The sequence below is a fragment of the Sycon ciliatum genome, chromosome 5 (assembly GCF_964019385.1).
Source record: "Sycon ciliatum chromosome 5, ocSycCili1.1, whole genome shotgun sequence".
NCBI classification, from domain to species: domain Eukaryota; kingdom Metazoa; phylum Porifera; class Calcarea; order Leucosolenida; family Sycettidae; genus Sycon; species Sycon ciliatum.
Window position 1 is genome coordinate 9,186,933 of NC_088647.1, and position 17,850 is coordinate 9,204,782.

Sequence of the window (17,850 nt, forward strand, 5' to 3'; positions counted from 1 at the left end):
TGAGAGGGGGTCCGGGGGTCCTCCCCGCGGGATTTTTTTTGAAAATTGGCCTAAAAGGTCATATTTTAATGCTACAGAATAATGAGAAATAAGAATATGCATGCTGATGATACACCGCATTGTCGATGTAAAACATGGTACCTGTACAAGAGTCGACAAGCCATCAACAAGGTTGAAATGTAAAAATAAATAAATAAAATCGAAAATTATTGGTCCGGCGACCGCCGGGCCTGCCGGACCGGTTCCTACGCCCATGAGAAGGGGGGCAGCACATAACTGATGAAGTACAGTTGTAGATAAACCCACAAGAGAGAGAGAGAGAGAGAGAGAGAGAGAGAGAGAGAGAGAGAGAGAGAGAGAGAGAGAGAGAGAGAGAGAGAGAGAGAGAGAGAGAGAGAAGAGAGAGAGAGAGAGGGAGTGAGATGCTCCCAGAAGATCCAGCCGCACTTCCACCATACACAGCCATACGCATAGGTCGTACTCACCAGAAGCAGCTCAACAGCACCAAGGATATACAGTGAGGAGGCAAACGTCGTCCCCAGGTAGAAAAGAACACCAACAGCACCACCAAACTCTGGACCTAACGCTCTTGAGATCATATAGTAGGAACCGCCAGCTGCAGGAGACAACAAGGAAGTTTCAATACAGCAGTACCAACTGTAAATATACTGCGTACTCGACTTCAAAAGACTGCGACAGAACGGTTGCGACCTGGGAGTGAGTAACCATCAACATGATTTCCTTGGCATTGATCAGCTGATTACAGTCATATAGACAGATTGCAACGATACTCCAAAGCTAGCCAGGTGTAAAGCAAATTAATAATTAATATTCAACAATGAGATATGGGCTGGGTACAGTAGAAATGTGCGCTTAAGTGAGAACGATTTTAGACCCAGAAGGTGGAGAAAGAGTTTATTTTTTGTTCCTTCGATTTTCATTGCACCTGAATCCAAAGCGACATAACTGTGTCTTTCTTTCTCTTTTGGACAAACACCGCTCTCACACTAAGACACGTGTCTGCTGTCCCTGGCCCATACCAGAGAAACACCATTTACATCCCGCCTCAAGCGCAGCAAGAGTCTGAACATACCTGGTACTCGGCCGTTGGTGGCGATAGCACTCATTGAAATGGCAGTCAACAGGGTCTAGATACAGAAAAACACACACGCACACACACACACACACACACACACACACACACAGAGCGACATAACAATTACTCTAACATACAGAGCTTGCATCATGTTTGGACATATCCAACAGACTCTGAGTTGACACATCATATGGTGAAGTAAAATAAAGAAACAACAACAACATCGGAATGAATATGCATCAGTCGGATTTAATAGGTACACGTATATTGCTGGCAACTGAAATCTGACCCCTGGAGCGGTGCGCTCACATTGCAAAGACCCAGCAGAACGGGATTGTAGCACTACGGAATAGAGACCGCTAGAATCAGCACAAGAATCAGGCGTCGGATTTCAGTTGCCGGCACTGTAGTTGAAAGGCCATCTACTGCAGTCGTGTGCAGACTGTACAAGCATCCTGTATCCGCTGGAAAAGCACACCCTCAGCTCCACTACAAACACTACTGACCGTGGATACAACATGCTACTATAGTAGGCATGACTGACTGCAGCACTTACACATGTGCAGCAGATGAAGACGATGAGGAAAGACAGGCCAGTACCTGCTACACCCACAATCCATGTCAGCCGCAGGAATAGAATGACACCGAGGATATTTTGAAGACACGGCAGATAGACGCCCATCAGCGTGCCCATCTTATTGCTCTGTGCATTGCACGGGGTGGATGAAGAAAGGCAACGTGAACCAGCAATACATGCGTGCATGCACACACACAAACACACGCACACACACACACGCACACGCGGGCACGCACGCACACACACAGAAACGCAGACATGTTGAAAACTGCACATGTGTAATAGCATTGAATACTTCACTATTATGTTGCAACGCCTAAGCATGAAGAACACCACCATAGGCACCACCCTAGGCCGTGAACTAGCCACATTTCATCAACATTGTTTTCAACTTAGGTTCAGATAATCTTCTACAAGGACTGAATGTTCTTGTCTGTAGTACGGGGCATGAGAGAGTGGTCACGGAATGCAGCGAAAATGTTCACCCTGCATATAGACTGTACATGTACCTTCAATGTGCCAGCCAATGCCTTTTGAAAAATTCAGGGACGCTTCTCATAATAATGGCTACTTGGAGAAACATACATGTATATCAGCTAAATTGACCAGTCAACAGAATGCGAAATATGTCATTCTTCCGCCAGGCCGTACCTGATCTTGCAATTGAGATTTCTGCAAAGCCGTCTCGGTTTCGCTTCCATCGCTATTGGGGACATACTCCGAGTTGGCCAAGCGAGACAGCAAAGAGGAAATCTTGGGACGGCTCGTGATTTCATTCTAAAAGCAAACAAAGCAGACACAAGCAAGAGCTATGAGTTGAAAGACAACCCATAAGTAGCAACAACAGCAGTACCAGCACAATGGCTGCAACCAAGAGCAAACAAGATAGCAGCATGGCGATTGCAACTTAAGACTGTGTATGACATGTGCACCATATTTTTTTAACCCTGCAAAAGAGAATAATGTATGGGACAAGATCACATTATACGGTTATACCGCTTACTGTACTCAGCGTACAGGACAATACCCAAGAGCACTGCCACGGCTCTACGTCACTTTCAGTACACACTTTCCCACAAGAGCACATTCACTAGCAGAGTAATGATGGGTGTCTGCTACCAAGAGAGAGAGAGAGAGAGAGAGAGAGAGAGAGAGAGAGAGAGAGAGAGAGAGAGAGAGAGAGAGAGAGAGAGAGAGAGAGAGAGAGAGAGAGAGAGAGAGAGAGAGAGAGAGAGAGAGAGGGAGAGAGAGAGAGAGAGAGAGATAGAGATAGAGAGAGACAGAGACAGAGAGAGAGAGACAGAGAGAGAGAGAGAGAGAGAGAGAGAGAGAGAGAGAGAGAGAGAGAGAGAGAGAGAGAGAGAGAGAGAGAGAGAGAGAGAGACAGAGAGAGAGAGAGAGAGAGAGAGAGAGAGAGAGAGAGAGAGAGAGAGAGAGAGAGAGAGAGCCACTGAAAGAGACAGACACCCCCCTCCTACACACATACATCAATACAGAAATTAAACACATTGTAAGAAAGGCTGGTCTGATCCCCTAGCTTTTGATATCGAAAAGACAACACCCACCTCAAACAATGCCAGGTTGCAGTCTGCCACCTGATATGGCTCTGCATCTCGTTCGATGTCTGATAGATTGTTATACGGCTGGCCAGTTACCCCGGACTTGATAGAGCCTGTATCCTTATTCTCGCCATGAATAGAGCCTGGCAAAACATTGAAACCACACACACACACACACACACACACACACACACACACACACTTGCGCGCACGCACACACACACATGCGCGCACGCGCACACACACACACACACACATGCGTGCACACATACACACACATGCGTGCACACATACACACACATACACACACACACACACGCACACATATACGCGTACACACGCACACGCGTTAGCCAGCGTAAACAAAGGAAATGAATGATATGGAAACGAAATCCACGGTGTGCTCCTCGCCCTACCTCCGGTTCTTGAACTCTTGTACTACAGTTGCGCTCACTGAAATCCGACCCAATGTGCAAAGCTGGCGCTCTCAACTTGCACGGCCCTTGACGCCCTGGAAGTGGAATCAATGTGGCTGGACGTACACATGTACGCATACAATGATGTAATTGGAACTGGTCCAGGTTGCCAGCTTTGCACTTTGGGTCGGATTTCAGTGAGCACAACTGTTGCGCTTGGTGAAATCCGACCGGGAGTGCATATTTGGAGCCCTCAACTTCCACGGCCCTTGACGCCCTGAAAGTGGCACGAATGCGGCAAAACGTAAACATGTACTAATACAAGTCTTGGACATTCTGGAGCCTCAATCCTCCCAAACGCAACGGACGACGGGAACGAGTGGGGGGGAAACATTTATTATGGTAGACGCAACGCAACAACTACATTATGAGAGAGAGAGAGAGCTCGACTGAAGAGAGCGATTATTTGAAGAGAGAGGGTTGAGAGAGCAGCAACGCAATATAAAGGGCCTGGGTAGCTATGGCAAACATGGACGCGCAAGTAGCTACCCAGGCCAAATGAATAATGCATGAACTAATGAATTATATGACTTGTGGGCCTAACACAAGGATGTAATCGGAACGTGTCCAGGGTGCCAACTTTGCACTTTGGGTAGGATTTCAGCGAACGCAACTGTAGCACTGAGCTGAAACAGGCCATTCGTACTCCGCTGCCAGGCCGCAAACAGCCTGCTCTACTGTAGTCTGGCCTGCAGCTCACCTCAGGCCACCACATGCTTGCCAACAACATACTGTGGAGGTTGGATATATTGGCAATAATTCAGGCGATAAACTGAAGGTATATTCAAATTGTCACTAAGCCAGATCTTCAGGGTAGGACTTGGTACGAGACTTGGGCAACAGAAATAACACGCAGAACGAGGCCAAGTCATTACTGCAATTGTAACACACTGATGTAATATTCAACTTGGATGGTGAGCCAATTAACTTACGGTGAAAAAGCAGAAGGACAAAATGTTACGAGTTTTGGCCCTCTTGGACCTTTCCGAACCTGAGCCTTCCAAGTTAGTTGGAAGGTTGTTGGTTTGCGCCTCGGAGAAGTGTTGGAGCTTTGTGTCAGGTCGCCGAATGTCTCAGTACTCCTTGTCAGTTTTGTGCCATGTTGTCGCACTCGCTGGCTGTATAAGATCTGGTTACGTTGGTGGACAGTCAGTCATAACTCGTAACATGTTGCCCTTCTCCTTTTTCACTGATGTAATACTAAATACTAATTAGGGGCTGCCTGTAAAAGAGGGTATGCAGTAGCTCTTGGGCTGTTCATCGTCAAGTCCCAACTCCCAGTCATATGCGGGTCTCAGGCCGACCTCATTCACCACACCGGCAACACGACTCCAAGTCATACTAGTAAACACTGGCATCAACTCCTCCAGAACACTATTTCGATCATACACATCTCATCAGTGAAAGCTGTGGACTGCACGTTATTTCTGATGTGACGCGCAATTTCACGTCAAATTAGGCGTAAAACTCCTAATTTCGACGTGAGCTGCGGGTCACTTTGCGTTGTTTCCAACGCACAAGCCAAATAACGCGAGCTGAACTTTCGCGGGACGTCAAAACAACGTGCAACTTAACCATATTGTGGACGTCACGTAGGTTAGTATCATCCAGCGTTCGGAGTCTGAAGCTGACACCACACGTACACTATGTACAAAATCAAGTTTGTCTTCGCGTACAGCATTTCGTAACACTACACTGCACTTGATTGAGGGCGTACTTGAGCTACATTGTACTTAGTACGTGTACAATCGTAATGTAACTGCACCCCAGCGCAGTCTGAAATGCAGAATGTGTCAAAATACGCAGGTACGTTGCTTTCCACAGGGTCCTCAGATTGCTGAAACGAAACGCAGTGCGTTTTGCGTTCTGGGCCCGTGTCCTTGGTGACATACACAATGCAGTAAAGTTTACACACTTTGGTGTCTAGTGTGGTTGCAGCCTTAGCCACAGGGGTGGTTTTTGAGTGTTTTATTGCACTTTAAAGTGCGGCTAACAAACATCCTGGAAAATACGGTATTCAAAATAGGCAAAATGGTGACTTTGGGGTTGCTAGTGGTACATGCTCACCACACCACAAATGTGCTCTGGTACAAGGTCACCACATCAGAGATGTGCGAGTTACGCCCCTGTGTCTGTGAAACAATTAATGCAATTGGCAGAACTTGCCATTGTCTCCCCCTGAAATTTAAACAATTGATTGATTTTGGGCATGCCGGAAGTATTTTCCGCTCTGCTTGAGCCAAAACCCGCTTGTTGTAATGTTCAGAGGAACACTTGTGCGCTTGGTTCCTATTTCTTACCATACGACGTCAACGAGGCGCCTGTGTTTCGCAACTCCACCTCAAGTTCAGCAGCTGGATCCTCAGCTTCCTGCACGGTGAATCTCACTGACCCTGACGCCATATCACAGACTTACTATTACGAGCTACTGCAGCGGGGACATTCTTCCAACCTGCTTGCAGCTTTTCAAGCTCAAGCCTCACTGGGATAGCCTGGAAAGACGAAACAGTAACCAGTACCTGTACCAGGTACATCCACAAGAAACACGAACTCTGATTTTTCCCTTTCATCAAAAATAAAACGACCGTCACAAAGTAAAGAGATAACGACTCAAGTCACTCAACTCGACTTCTCCCGACACGTACACCATGGTACACGTGCAGTGACGCTGAACCTTCACATGAGTTCGGCGCTACAAAAAAAATTAATAGCGCTCATCGCGAGGTTCATGGATCATGGACGCGGACAAAATCTGTTTTCTTGCAGAAAAATTATAAACAAGCGCATAGCCGTCCGAATTTCGGGAAGATTCATCTTTCCATTGAAATTCGAGTTTTGAAACCGGGAAGCTTACGGCCAAAATCCTCTCATGCTGCTCAGCTCAGTGCTCAGCTCAGTCACAGCGCACATACCACATAAATCTACCACGATCTACCGCATCGATTTATCTACCAATCGCTATGTACGATCTCGACCGCCTAGCCTCTGATCTGTTGCAGACTTTTTTTTGTAAACCCAAGCCGCGATCTTTGAAGAGTAATCACTCCGACACCGTGTAGTGCAGGCGAAGTGTGCCTCTTGCCTTTCAGTGAAATCGTCCTCTATTTTGTGTCCTCTCGTGGCTTGGCCTGACGTTCCGTGCATACCAGCCGATTGGAGGTATCACAGTCATTGGTTTGGGCAGAGTTTTAGGGAGTAGTCGAGGTGAAGGGCGTAGTAATTATTGGTTATCGTTCTTGCCGGTGAAGTACTCCTCTCAAGATGGCTGGTGCTGTAAGTTGAAAGACGTTGAGTTGGTCAAAGATTTCTTGAGTTGTGGGACACCTCCACTGCCGTGGTCTTCTTGCAGGTGAAAGAGATGGAGCATTACGTTGGATTTGCTAATTTGCCGAACCAAGTCTTCCGAAAATCTGTACAGCGTGGATTTGAATTCACCCTCATGGTTGTCGGTAAGACTTTTCTACCGAACGTTCTCATTCAAATTTCCATTGCCAGTACAGTGTCGTACCGTTTGTCAAGGTCGTAGTTTGCCAACGAAAAACGTTCTCGATCATCCTCACGTGTATGCAGATGAGCTGGATGCCATTCGTCTTTCTTCCTTCCACCTTGCACTGTTGCAGCGATGAATGTACATGTAATTGTTGCTGGCTTGGCCATATCAGCCTTTTGAACATTACAAAACGTTGTATTTTGGTGGTACAAATTGCATCATGATCCCAACCGCTTGTGTAATGTGTACGATCTCGAGTTCGTGGGCATGGTAGCTATTTATACAGTGCTACAAAAGTTGATCGACACAAACAGATAGGACTGATTTATTTCCTCTCACTTGCGAAACGTTTCCATCTTCCTGTTCCGTGGGGTATGCCGCGAAATTTCTCCTGAGAGGCGATGAGCGTCGACTTTTCCAATGGTCTCTGGAATTTTTGTACCAGATTGTCCAATGCAATGTCGCCACTGTGACACTTGCCTTTGCCAGATCTGGCCAGGCAGTGTCACCGGGCGATGGGAAACTTGTTTCCAGCCCGCCCCGAATCGTTTCTCAGCCCTTGATGGATTCCTACTGTGCAATCGCTTGAATTCTTCATTGCTAAATTTGTACTACGTGGTGCTGAGAAGTGCCTTGATTGTCGCTCGAAATTATAATTTCTGTAAAGAATTTCCACGGTCATTCACTGGTGCACCGTGAACAGTGTGTGTGCTATGCATGATCGTACAGGTTACGTAATAATAGACACTTGTCGCTTCCTTCACCATCCCGTCCATTTCGATCGATTATATTTATAGAACAGGACACACTCTTCTGTGGATTGCTATTTTGCACCATAAATCAGTAAAGCACATAATGAGTTAATATTAGCGCGAAGCAGGCTAGATGCACACCATTCACTTACAGCATCACGTGCATGGCTTTGAAAATTAAGAGCATCACTGTGCCTTCCCGTGGCATGCCTGCATGTGGAATGCCCTGTACCGTGCCTCCAGATGAACTGGTGGTCTTACGCAGTAAAGAATCATCTTTAATCACCACGACCCATTGGAATTCTTGGTTCTTTCCAAATTGTTTGTGTCTTTCCATTTTGCAGCCTTTGGCTCTGTGTCTGTCTGTCCGTTATTGAAAGCTTGACCATGGCGGTGTAGGTTTTTTTAAACTTTTTTTGTGAATAACCATGCGTGTCTGTGTGCGTGTGCGCGCGCTTTGTCGTCAACAGGGCAGTCAGGTCTCGGTAAATCCACGCTACTTAACTCGCTATTCCTGTGCAATCTGTACTGCGATGCAGTATATCCACCTGCAGAGAAGAGAACACCAAGCACAACAAAGGTAATAGCTAATGCTGCTGCTGTTGTATCTTGTAAATGCACACAGAGCGACTCGCCACTTGTAACTGCATAACTGTCCAGGAGCATCGACTTCAGCATGCACATGTAGACAGTGTATTGTTATATCACTAATTACCTTTTTGCCTGAGAAACTCACCTGAAGCCCCTGCAACGTCACTTGATGATGTATAATGTGCAGTAAAGGCGGATCGAGCATTATTTTAGGTAAGCCTTGCAGGGAATTGTGGTATGAAGGCTGCAAGGAAGTGCTTGCTACTGCCTTGATGGCCCTCAATGGATGATGTGCCAATAAAAAAAACCAGGGGGAGCCTTACTCTCTGGCTGCTGCTGCTGCTTGCTTGCCATAGGTGTGTGTGTGTGTGTCTGGCTGAAGTAAGGGCAGAGTGTGCTGTCCTGGCTGTGTGCTGGAGGCAATGCTGCAGTGTGGATACATGAGATTTCCCTGCACCCAATGTGCTGCCAGTGGCAGTGGTGTGATTGCGCTGCTCACCTGGCCTGGTTCACATTGTGCGCGTACTACTGCTACTAGCTCGGAATGTCTGTACTGTTACTCTCCCATGGCCAACTGACAGCTGCTGCACAACTTGCTGTAGATCTGCTACATGACTGTAGTATTGTGTGCTTTGAGTTTTGACTTGTACTGGTAGTTGTGCATTCACTGTGATGTGTCATGTCGTGCCCTGGCCTGCATGATAGCTTGACAGGCATGTGTCAATATGCACCCTGATACCTCCCTGGTGGCCCATGTTGGCACACACCTCAGATATGTGGTCAGTTGACATCTCCCACGCTACAAGTTGCAATGTGTTGCTGTATGGCATTGTGCATCTGTAGTGATTCGCTGATTGTACAGCCTCCTTGTGACTGTATACTGTCTTCTCCCCTGGGTGGACGCATACTTGTTACACGTTTGTGTGTATGCATCTGTATGTGTGGCCGCATCCTTGTATTTGTACAGGCAGCTGTGAAACTCCACTGCAGCATATCCTCAACTAGTATGCCCTTTTGTGGCCAAAGCTTATGTAGCCAAGTTTGTACAGCCTTTCTTGTTATCACTTCTACGCTCTCCAGACCATCAGTCCTCCCTCTTTGTGTGCAGCAGGCTATTTCCATGATGTGTGTACTGTCTGCGGTGGTGGGGTTGGCATTTTTCTTGCGTTGAACTCCTGAGAGAAGAGAGAGACAAATAGAATATGCCTGGTTGTGTTACAAGGTGTTAATTAAAGGTGAGTCCTTTCCTCCTTTTGACACCAGCTTGACAGTCGACCCTTTTGTGTGTATATGCGATGTGCGGATATGCCTTTGCACCTGATTAGGTTCAAACATCCAGTGTCGAACTAGCCGAAGGTGGAGTACGCTTGAAGCTCACATTAGTGGACACGCCAGGATTCGGCGACAGCGTAGACAACAGCCAATGGTAGGTGCAGATCTAATTTTGTTGAACAGCACATTTGGCATCTTGGACATTCAGTCTCAATCACCACTTAAGAACATGTTCAACAAACTGCTGTCGTTAGTGCTGTGTCCTGCATTATCATTTGTAGGTTTGTGTGTGTTTGGGGCTCCCTTTGCGTTAACTCGGCCTGTCCACTCTGTTGTGTTTGTATTTAGCACCAAGCCGATTGTAGATCACATTGACCAGCAGTTTGAGGAGTACCTCAACGCACAGTCGGAAATCAAGCGTGTCGCCGTGCCCGATCGACGTGTACACGCCTGCCTGTATTTCATTGCGCCCACCGGCCATGGGTGAGTAAACGACGTTTAACTACAGTCCTGCTCAATGGAATCCAGTCGCGTCACTCAAGTTTGCGCCTTGCACCATTTCACAGCCCAGCGGTCGCAGGTCTAGGGCTGTGCAACGCCCGGCGTGTCCTTGAGTCACGCAACTGGATTTCATCGAGCAACACTGTAGATTGCTATTTGCATCTCTGACTGGCTAGATCAGATGTTCTGTAGTTTGTGGATTCTTTGGATCGTTGGATATTTACTCTGGTTACCGGTTACCGTGCTGAGGTGATTCTCGGGCTCAGAGGTGTGTTGGGTCACGCTGTGGAGTTGTTTGTACTGTGCTTAGCCTTGCTAAACCACCAGCTCATTGCGCATTGACTTAGCCTGTACCCACCAACACCCAGTGCACTCACATGCATTACTCATACCATCCCAATTTGGCTATGTGTAATCGGCTAATTGTGTTAGATGATAGTTTAATATTATACCTTTGTCTGCTATATGGCCTTAGACAGGGTAATCCGACCGCTTTGTCTAGTCAGGGGTTTCCTGTGTAGCTTGGTGCTGTCTATCACTTCTCTTTTGGATAGCAATTCCTTCTCATACAGTGGTGCGTTTATCCTGTATGTCCAGCCTCAAACCTCTCGACATTGCCGTCATGAAGGAACTCCACAAAAAGGTACATCTAACGTTACACAGTTGCAGCTTGACTTGTGTGCTATGTTTTGTCTTCCCGTTTCATTCGGTAGTGCTCATGTTATGTCCACTTCTTCACTTGCTGCGCTATGTTGATTGATATTATGTAAGGGTGCTACTACATGTCCGTCGGAGTCGGAATCTAACGGATGTGTACTGTGGTCGTTTCTTAGGTCAACATCATCCCGCTGATTGCCAAGTCAGACACGCTAACAACTGAAGAATGTGAAATGTTCAAGAAGAGGGTGAGTTGTGGTGTATGCTTTCCTCCGGACACATCCTGTTTGGCCATGCTTCCTCCTGTCTTATATCAAGAGTACATAACCCCCAAGAGTGTGCATCTCCAGCTGTGGCGTCTGCGACGGCAGAACATCACATCACGTGACAGCCCATACTGCAGTTCTGCCGCCGCAGCACTGCATAGAGGTTGTGCGGGCAGTTGCACACTTGGGGTAATGTACTCTTGTCTTCTATGTTTCTCTGCTCAGTGTTACTTTGCCGGAGTATGCTTCCTTTCCTGTATGCCTTTTTCTGCACATTGATCTTATGTTCGTATTGATTTCTGTGTTGTTTCCAGATCCTAGAAGAGATTGAGCAGAACGAAATCCAGGTGTATTCATTCCCCGCTTCTGGTGAGGATGAAGAGGATGTCGAACTAAATAAGCAGATGCGGGTAAGTTTGCTGGTACTATTCGTCTCTTTCCTCCTGTCATTCGTGCTCTGGTGGACTGGTTTCTCTAAAGCTGTCTTTGTTTGCGTAGAGCACAGGCTTGATTCGGTAATTACTAATTGTTTAGTCACTTCATTCCCTCGCCTTGTGAATAATTAGTCATTTATTGTAAATATATGTTTGTTTGATTGTTTAAACCAAGAGTACTCTTAGTGGTTGCGACTGCGGCGATGATTTGTAAGAAAGGGTATGCTCCCCACACTGGAGCTCGCGCTATTCCGCCGACTTTACTTGACACTTGACTGACTCACGACTGCCATCCAGAGCACACGAGAAGTCCATCGAACCTTCGACTCGGCAAACCTGCAAGAAAGCACCACTCCCTGCTCAATACACAGTGTTTCGGGGAATTCACCCCTCATCAGTTGAGCTTGAGTAGGTTGAGGAAGATTGTGCCTGAAGAGCACCACTTATATAGTGCTCTCCAGGCACAGACATCACCAGGGATACAAACTTACAGAGACGCTCCATTTCCAGCGCGACAAACACCTCGTGAACACCAGATAGCAGTGTGAGTCAGTGTCGCTCCTGGACGGTGAGACCAGACGTTGAGGACCCTCGGTCATTCGCAACGCTGTCACCTCCAAACCAACTAGTCGCAAGCCCGCGCTGGGCACAACAGTACGAAGTAGTGGTTGCGACTGCGGCGATGATTTGTAAGAAAGGGTCAAGTAAAGTCGGCGGAATAGCGCGAGCTCCAGTGTGGGGAGCAAACCCTTTCTTACAAGAGTACTTTTGTAACATTTTGTCCTTCTCCTTTTGTACTTTCGTCTTCATGATACGTTGTGCTCTGCAGGATCGTATGCCATTTGCAGTAGTCGGTAGCAACACAACTGTCACCGTTGGTGGCAAGAAAGTTCGCGGCCGGAAATACCCATGGGGAGTGATTGATGGTAAGTATCTCTGTCGCTTTCATAGGCGTGTGTGCTCTGCTCTTATACCCTCTCCGTATCTGCCCATCATTCTGTTTGCCTGATTTCAATCTTAGGCTCTCGAGAAACCTATTGCCTGTGTAAAGGCAATGAAATGAGCCCTCGTTCAGCAGCAGTTGCATTCCCAGCTCTGCAACCCAGCAACACCCAGAATTAATTTGTTGTTTCGGGTCACCCGACCGACCGTCTTTTTTCACCCGACCGCAATTTTTTTTTTAGTGCATGCAAATGTGCACGACCACAAGGTAGACTATGTACACACGCGACCCAAAATATATAGCAGTCCAGACATCGACCTCAGAAGCAGCCAATTGACAGGATGCAGCACTTGGTGACGACGTTGTCTTCTATCTCCAATTCGCAATCGGTCCTGAAACAGCATCACTCCATCAGCTCCGCCACTGCGTCGCTCATTGACAGAAGTTTTCAAGGACTTCGGTGAGAGCTGCTCGTCAGACTCGTTTGCCAGCGAGGCCAAGATCTGGTCCTGGATGGGACCTGGATCTGATGGGACAATGGCTACGCTGGATCGACTACAGTCAGATTTCATCGACTGGCTTGATGGAGAAAAGCTATTCGATATGCACCCCTGCTCGCAACTAAAATAAAAACTGAGCCCGACCGACCGACCCTGGTACGGATGAGTGAAGTGACCCGAAACAACGAATTAATTCTAGGTGGCCTTATTATGATTATCTTTTTCTCATATGTAAATTAGTGACGAGGCGACAACAGTTTCAAATTGCGAACAAGAGGACGTTTTATTCGCAATTTTGAAGATATCTTTCTAAAAAGGGGGGGAGGACAAAAATGTTACGAGTTATGACTAACTGGCCACCAACTTAACCAGATCATATACAGTCAGCGAGCGCGACAAAATGGCACAAAACTGACGAGGAGTACTGAGACATTCAACGACCTGACACCTAGCTCCAACACTTCTCCGAGGCGCAAACCAACAACCTTCCAACTTGGCAGGCTCAGGTTAGGAAAGGTCCAAGAGGAGAAGGAAGATGTAACGAAGAAGAGCACGTGCTACGTCCCACGGCAACAACGAATGCCGAGAGTTACTGGTTGATGACGAAACTAGTAAGACTATTGGACATACCGGTCTTACTACAACTATTTTGTCGCGCTCTCTGACTGTATAATTATTATGATCTGGTTACGTTGGTGGACAGTTTAGTCATAGCTCGTAACATTTTGTCCTTCTCCTTTTTTTGCCGTGATTAAATTGGCTCACTATCCGAGTTCATCTCTGTCTCCTTCAATGCCCTTGCTCACCCAGTCCAGATTTTAGCACTGGCTCAGTAAATTGTCAAGATAAATGTTTCTACGGGGCTGACACCTTCGAACTTGGCCAATGGCAACCTCCCCAAAAGTTCTCTGAGTGAGAAAGGTAATGTGGCCAAATGTTTGTGAAGTCTCTTTAAAAGAGTTGATGCAATCGCAAATTTAGGACTTCGTCTTCTTTTGTTTACACAATGGTATGTATATTTGACTGTTTGTGTGTATGTGTAGTGGAGAACCTGGAGCACTGCGACTTTAGTGCACTGAGAAACATGCTTATCCGCACGCACATGCAAGATCTGATCGAGACCACCGACCATGTCCATTTTGAGAAGTATCGCTACAACAAGCTAGCATCGGCAGTCAATCCACAATTCCAGTCAAAGGGATCCGAAGCAAGGTATTACTGATCACCTTTGCTGTCTTTGTTGTAGTTCATATTGTTTTTTGTCATGAATATATAAATTTGGTTGATTTAGGACTATGGGGTGGGAATGTATCCCTGCTGTTGATGGAGTGTGTGTGGCAGTACATGTTTACCCTGGTGACTGCACCTACCAATGCATGAAACTCTGAGTAGCAAGCAAAGTTTAGCAAACTGGTCCTTTTCTTGGTGACCATTGTTTATCTTCAGATAAACTCGTCTGTACGCGCGCGCGCGCGCGCACACTCTGTGATTATAATTATAATGTACCGTCTTGGAGTACATATAGTTGTGTCTCCTCTACGGACTGCTTCTGGCATGCTAACTTACTATGATATGCGTCCTCTTCCCACAGAAATCCACTGGCGCAATTCGAACTGGAGAAGAAGGAGCATGAGGTGAAGATGATGAAGATGCAAGAAGAGATGGAGCAGGTGTTTGAGATGAAGGTGATGGAGAAGAAGCAGAAGTTGAAGGACTCTGAGCAAGATGTAAGTGCAACGCTCCACTCACCAAGGTTCTTTTTTTTTAACTTTTTCTGTATTATAATGTCATACAATAGCAGCGTATGCCGGTGACCTTCTACTGTAAGGCAACAAATATTCGGCGCATATTGATTTTCGGCTATTTTCAGCCCGGTCATGTTTGGCCGAAATTTTTGTTTTGCAAGGTTCAGTGTGACAGTGTATACAGCCTAACAGGCCGAAAGTTTGATGCGGCCGAAATGGATTTTAGCCTTGGGGGGCCGAATATTGGGCGGTTTACAGTATTCTGTTTAGTACTTCCTCCATTCCTTGCACAAGGACTTGGGGCGCAATTTGTGCGGTATTAACTAATCTCAATGCCTGCAGGTGGCAGTTTTTTTTGTTTCTGTTGAAGTGGGTCCTGGTGGCTGCCATCAATACGCGTCATATCAGGAAATACTAAAATAATGAAGATATTGTTCAAATGTGCTTTGTACATGTACATGAGTGACACTCTTGTCCCTCTATCTCTCTCCCATTGTTTTAGCTCCAGAAACGCCGTGACGCCATGCAGGCTAACATCGACAAACAGCAGAGGGAGTTGGAAGATCGGCGGCGGCAGTTCAACGACGACAAAGCAGAATTTGAAGCGCAGCAGCGGAAGTATGAGCAGGAGAGGGACGCGATGGCCCTCACAAAGACCAACTCGCTAAGTCAATCTCAAAAAGCGTAAGATACTCTATATTATGCTTTGTTGGAGCTGATGTGATTGTGATTGCCCCGCATTGCGCTTCCCCTGTGACCTAACTTGTGGTGTGATTGGGGTGTGTGAAAGTCGAGTGTGCTGTATGTATCCGTGTGTTGGTTATCCTTGTCTGGGTGGGGGTAGGGGTGGCTGGGGAGGGGTTAAAAAAAAAAAAAATAATGTGTGCATAGCCACAGTAGGGTCTGCAAAACTTAACATACTTCATGTGCACATCGCCTGCAGGAAGGAAGTTGTCATCCACTGCCACAGTTTTGTGAGTCAGCAGATCAAAGACTTCAACGAGGTGTCAGGAGAGGCTCGGATAATTTTATTGTAAATGGTCGTGCGCGATGGATTTTCGTTTGCAGGACGAGCCGGCTGTGAAGTTCCTTGCTTGGTCTTTTGTTCTCTGTATTGAGAATGGTTGTGTTTGTGTGTGTGTGTGTGTGTGTGTGTGTGTGTGCGTGTGTGTGTGTGTGTGTGTACTTCTTTCTTTTCTATTTATGCAGCCCGAAAGACAAGAAGAAGGACAAAAAGGGATTGTTTTCATGATCCAGTTCTGCGGTGTGATATCTAATGCCAGAGTTCTGTTTGCCATTACCGCAGTAAAGTTATGGGATGGAGAGCGTAGCTGGAGGGCAGTGTGTGGTATACCAGCCTTACATCATCACAACTTGTCCGTCTCAGGGTTCCTTTTTGTGTCGATCCTAGGTAGGCGTCTTTTTGTATACATTGTACAAATGAGTTCACAACCAACTGAAGAGTATCATCGGAGATTGCATGTGCATTAGATATCAGTGTTCTATTTTTGGCTATTTGGAGATGATCTGTCCCCTTACTATAAGCTAGATAGTCGCTTTGCCAGCAATATGTCCCTGCTGTGCAGATGCAATGAAGAAGACGTCCGGCTGCATGCTGGCATCTTGCGTTTGTGGGATGCACGCTGCTAGGCTGTTCTTTGCCGGTTGCTTTGCCACCGTAGTACGTGAGATGTGGACATTTGCGTACTGCGTGTATAGGCCCTTGCCCCTCTGTACATGCTGCCATTGACTTGAGGTATCTGTGCTAATACTGTAATAGGCTGTGTGAGAACATTTTTCAAAGTTTGTGTGGGACATTCATTTGCAGTGTGTGTGTTCATTCCGACAATTGCCATGGTTTTGATTTGGTATTATGTTTTGGTATTGATTTCCCCCCTCGCTCCGTTGCCCCGCTCTCGTACCTCGCATCATGATCATGATGGTCCATGGTGTGCAGCAAACAAAGGCTGTGCGCGTATTGCTCAGCTTGTTCTCTTTCAGTGAGTAGCGTACACAATACTATGCCCCATTGCTGCTCTTGCTGCTGCTGCTTCTGCTGCTTCTGCTGCTTCTGCTGCTGCTCTTCCAACAGACCACCAATGGCAATGCCCTATATTGTGGTCACCATATGGTCTCTAGTCTTTCCGTTGCCGAGTGTGTACATCTGTCAAAGTTTGCGGCTGTCTTTACGGTAGTGATTCCTGCAGCTGTTGCCGCTATTTCTAGTAGTTCGCTTAGTTTCCCTGCCCCTCTATCCCAAACCACCGTGAGAACTATGTCTCCATTCTCTCTTTCTGATCATCTAGTTACTCTGGTCTCTAGTTACTCGCTGGTTGTTCCTCTTCTGGCTCTGCCACTTGTACTTTAGTCAGGGGGCATTCTCTTTCCTACGTTTTCCTACTGTGCTTATCTGTCACTCTCTGTTCTTTTCTTAGTTCTTCTACTTAGCAGCTGCATGCACAGGCCAGAGTTTGCTATTGTGTGTGTGTGTGTATGGTGTGTGTGTGTGTGTGTGTGTGTGTGTGTGTGTGTGTGTGTGTGTGTATGGTGTGTGTGTGTGTGTGTGTGTGTGTGTGTGTGTGTGTGTGTGTGTGTGTGTGTGTGTGTGTGGTACATGGTGTGTGTGTGTGTGTGTGTGTGTACAGTGCTGGCAACTGAAATCCGACCCCCTTGGCAACAGAGAAAACCTGTGGGTGCTCATCCAGTGCATTAATTTTGCAGATTTGCGTGCTTCTCTTGCAACGGGTGTATACATGGTGCGTGTGTGTGGTGGTGGAAGACCAGGATAGTAGTGGTGGTTGTAATCATAGTAATCCCAGCACAAGTTATGTTGCAATTGTATCATACCGGTAGTTCGTTACAACTAGTTACTGTACTTACAAGACGTGTCAAGTGCCAAATGCACATGCACAGTTGTAGCTGATTATTTCAATATTTGCTGCCATGCCGTCGCTTTGCGTGCATTGGCCATTGTCATGACAAAATGACGTT

General features: G+C 46.7%; 2 protein-coding genes across 2 annotated transcripts; one reads left to right on the forward strand and one right to left on the reverse strand.

Moving 5' to 3' along the window:
- Positions 1-404: 404 nt before the first annotated feature.
- Positions 405-6,296, reverse strand: LOC135817479 (solute carrier family 12 member 6-like; the record flags this gene model as incomplete). The annotated part of the gene is made up of 6 exons (XM_065330674.1): positions 6,009-6,296; positions 3,239-3,375; positions 2,325-2,450; positions 1,653-1,799; positions 1,094-1,148; positions 405-616 (listed from the first exon to the last, which is right to left on the reverse strand). Coding segments are annotated over exons 1-6 (780 nt in total), but the record flags the coding sequence as incomplete, so codon positions are not given.
- Positions 6,297-6,747: 451 nt separating this feature from the next.
- Positions 6,748-17,324, forward strand: LOC135817483 (septin-7-like). Its single transcript, XM_065330679.1, has 13 exons — positions 6,748-6,981; positions 7,058-7,157; positions 8,421-8,530; positions 9,867-9,967; positions 10,162-10,296; positions 10,912-10,957; positions 11,148-11,219; positions 11,552-11,647; positions 12,501-12,597; positions 14,158-14,326; positions 14,706-14,841; positions 15,362-15,543; positions 16,069-17,324. Exons 1-13 carry the CDS (start codon positions 6,970-6,972, stop codon positions 16,109-16,111), a joined length of 1,299 nt encoding a protein of 432 aa, XP_065186751.1. The 5' UTR covers positions 6,748-6,969; the 3' UTR covers positions 16,112-17,324.
- The last annotated feature ends 526 nt before the right edge of the window (positions 17,325-17,850 follow it).

Coding starts and splice junctions, on each gene's coding strand:
- LOC135817483 (XM_065330679.1), top strand. Junction 12,598..14,157: donor CCCATGGGGAGTGATTGATG/GTAAGTATCTCT, acceptor GTGTATGTGTAG/TGGAGAACCTGGAGCACTGC. Junction 15,544..16,068: donor CTAAGTCAATCTCAAAAAGC/GTAAGATACTCT, acceptor CTATTTATGCAG/CCCGAAAGACAAGAAGAAGG.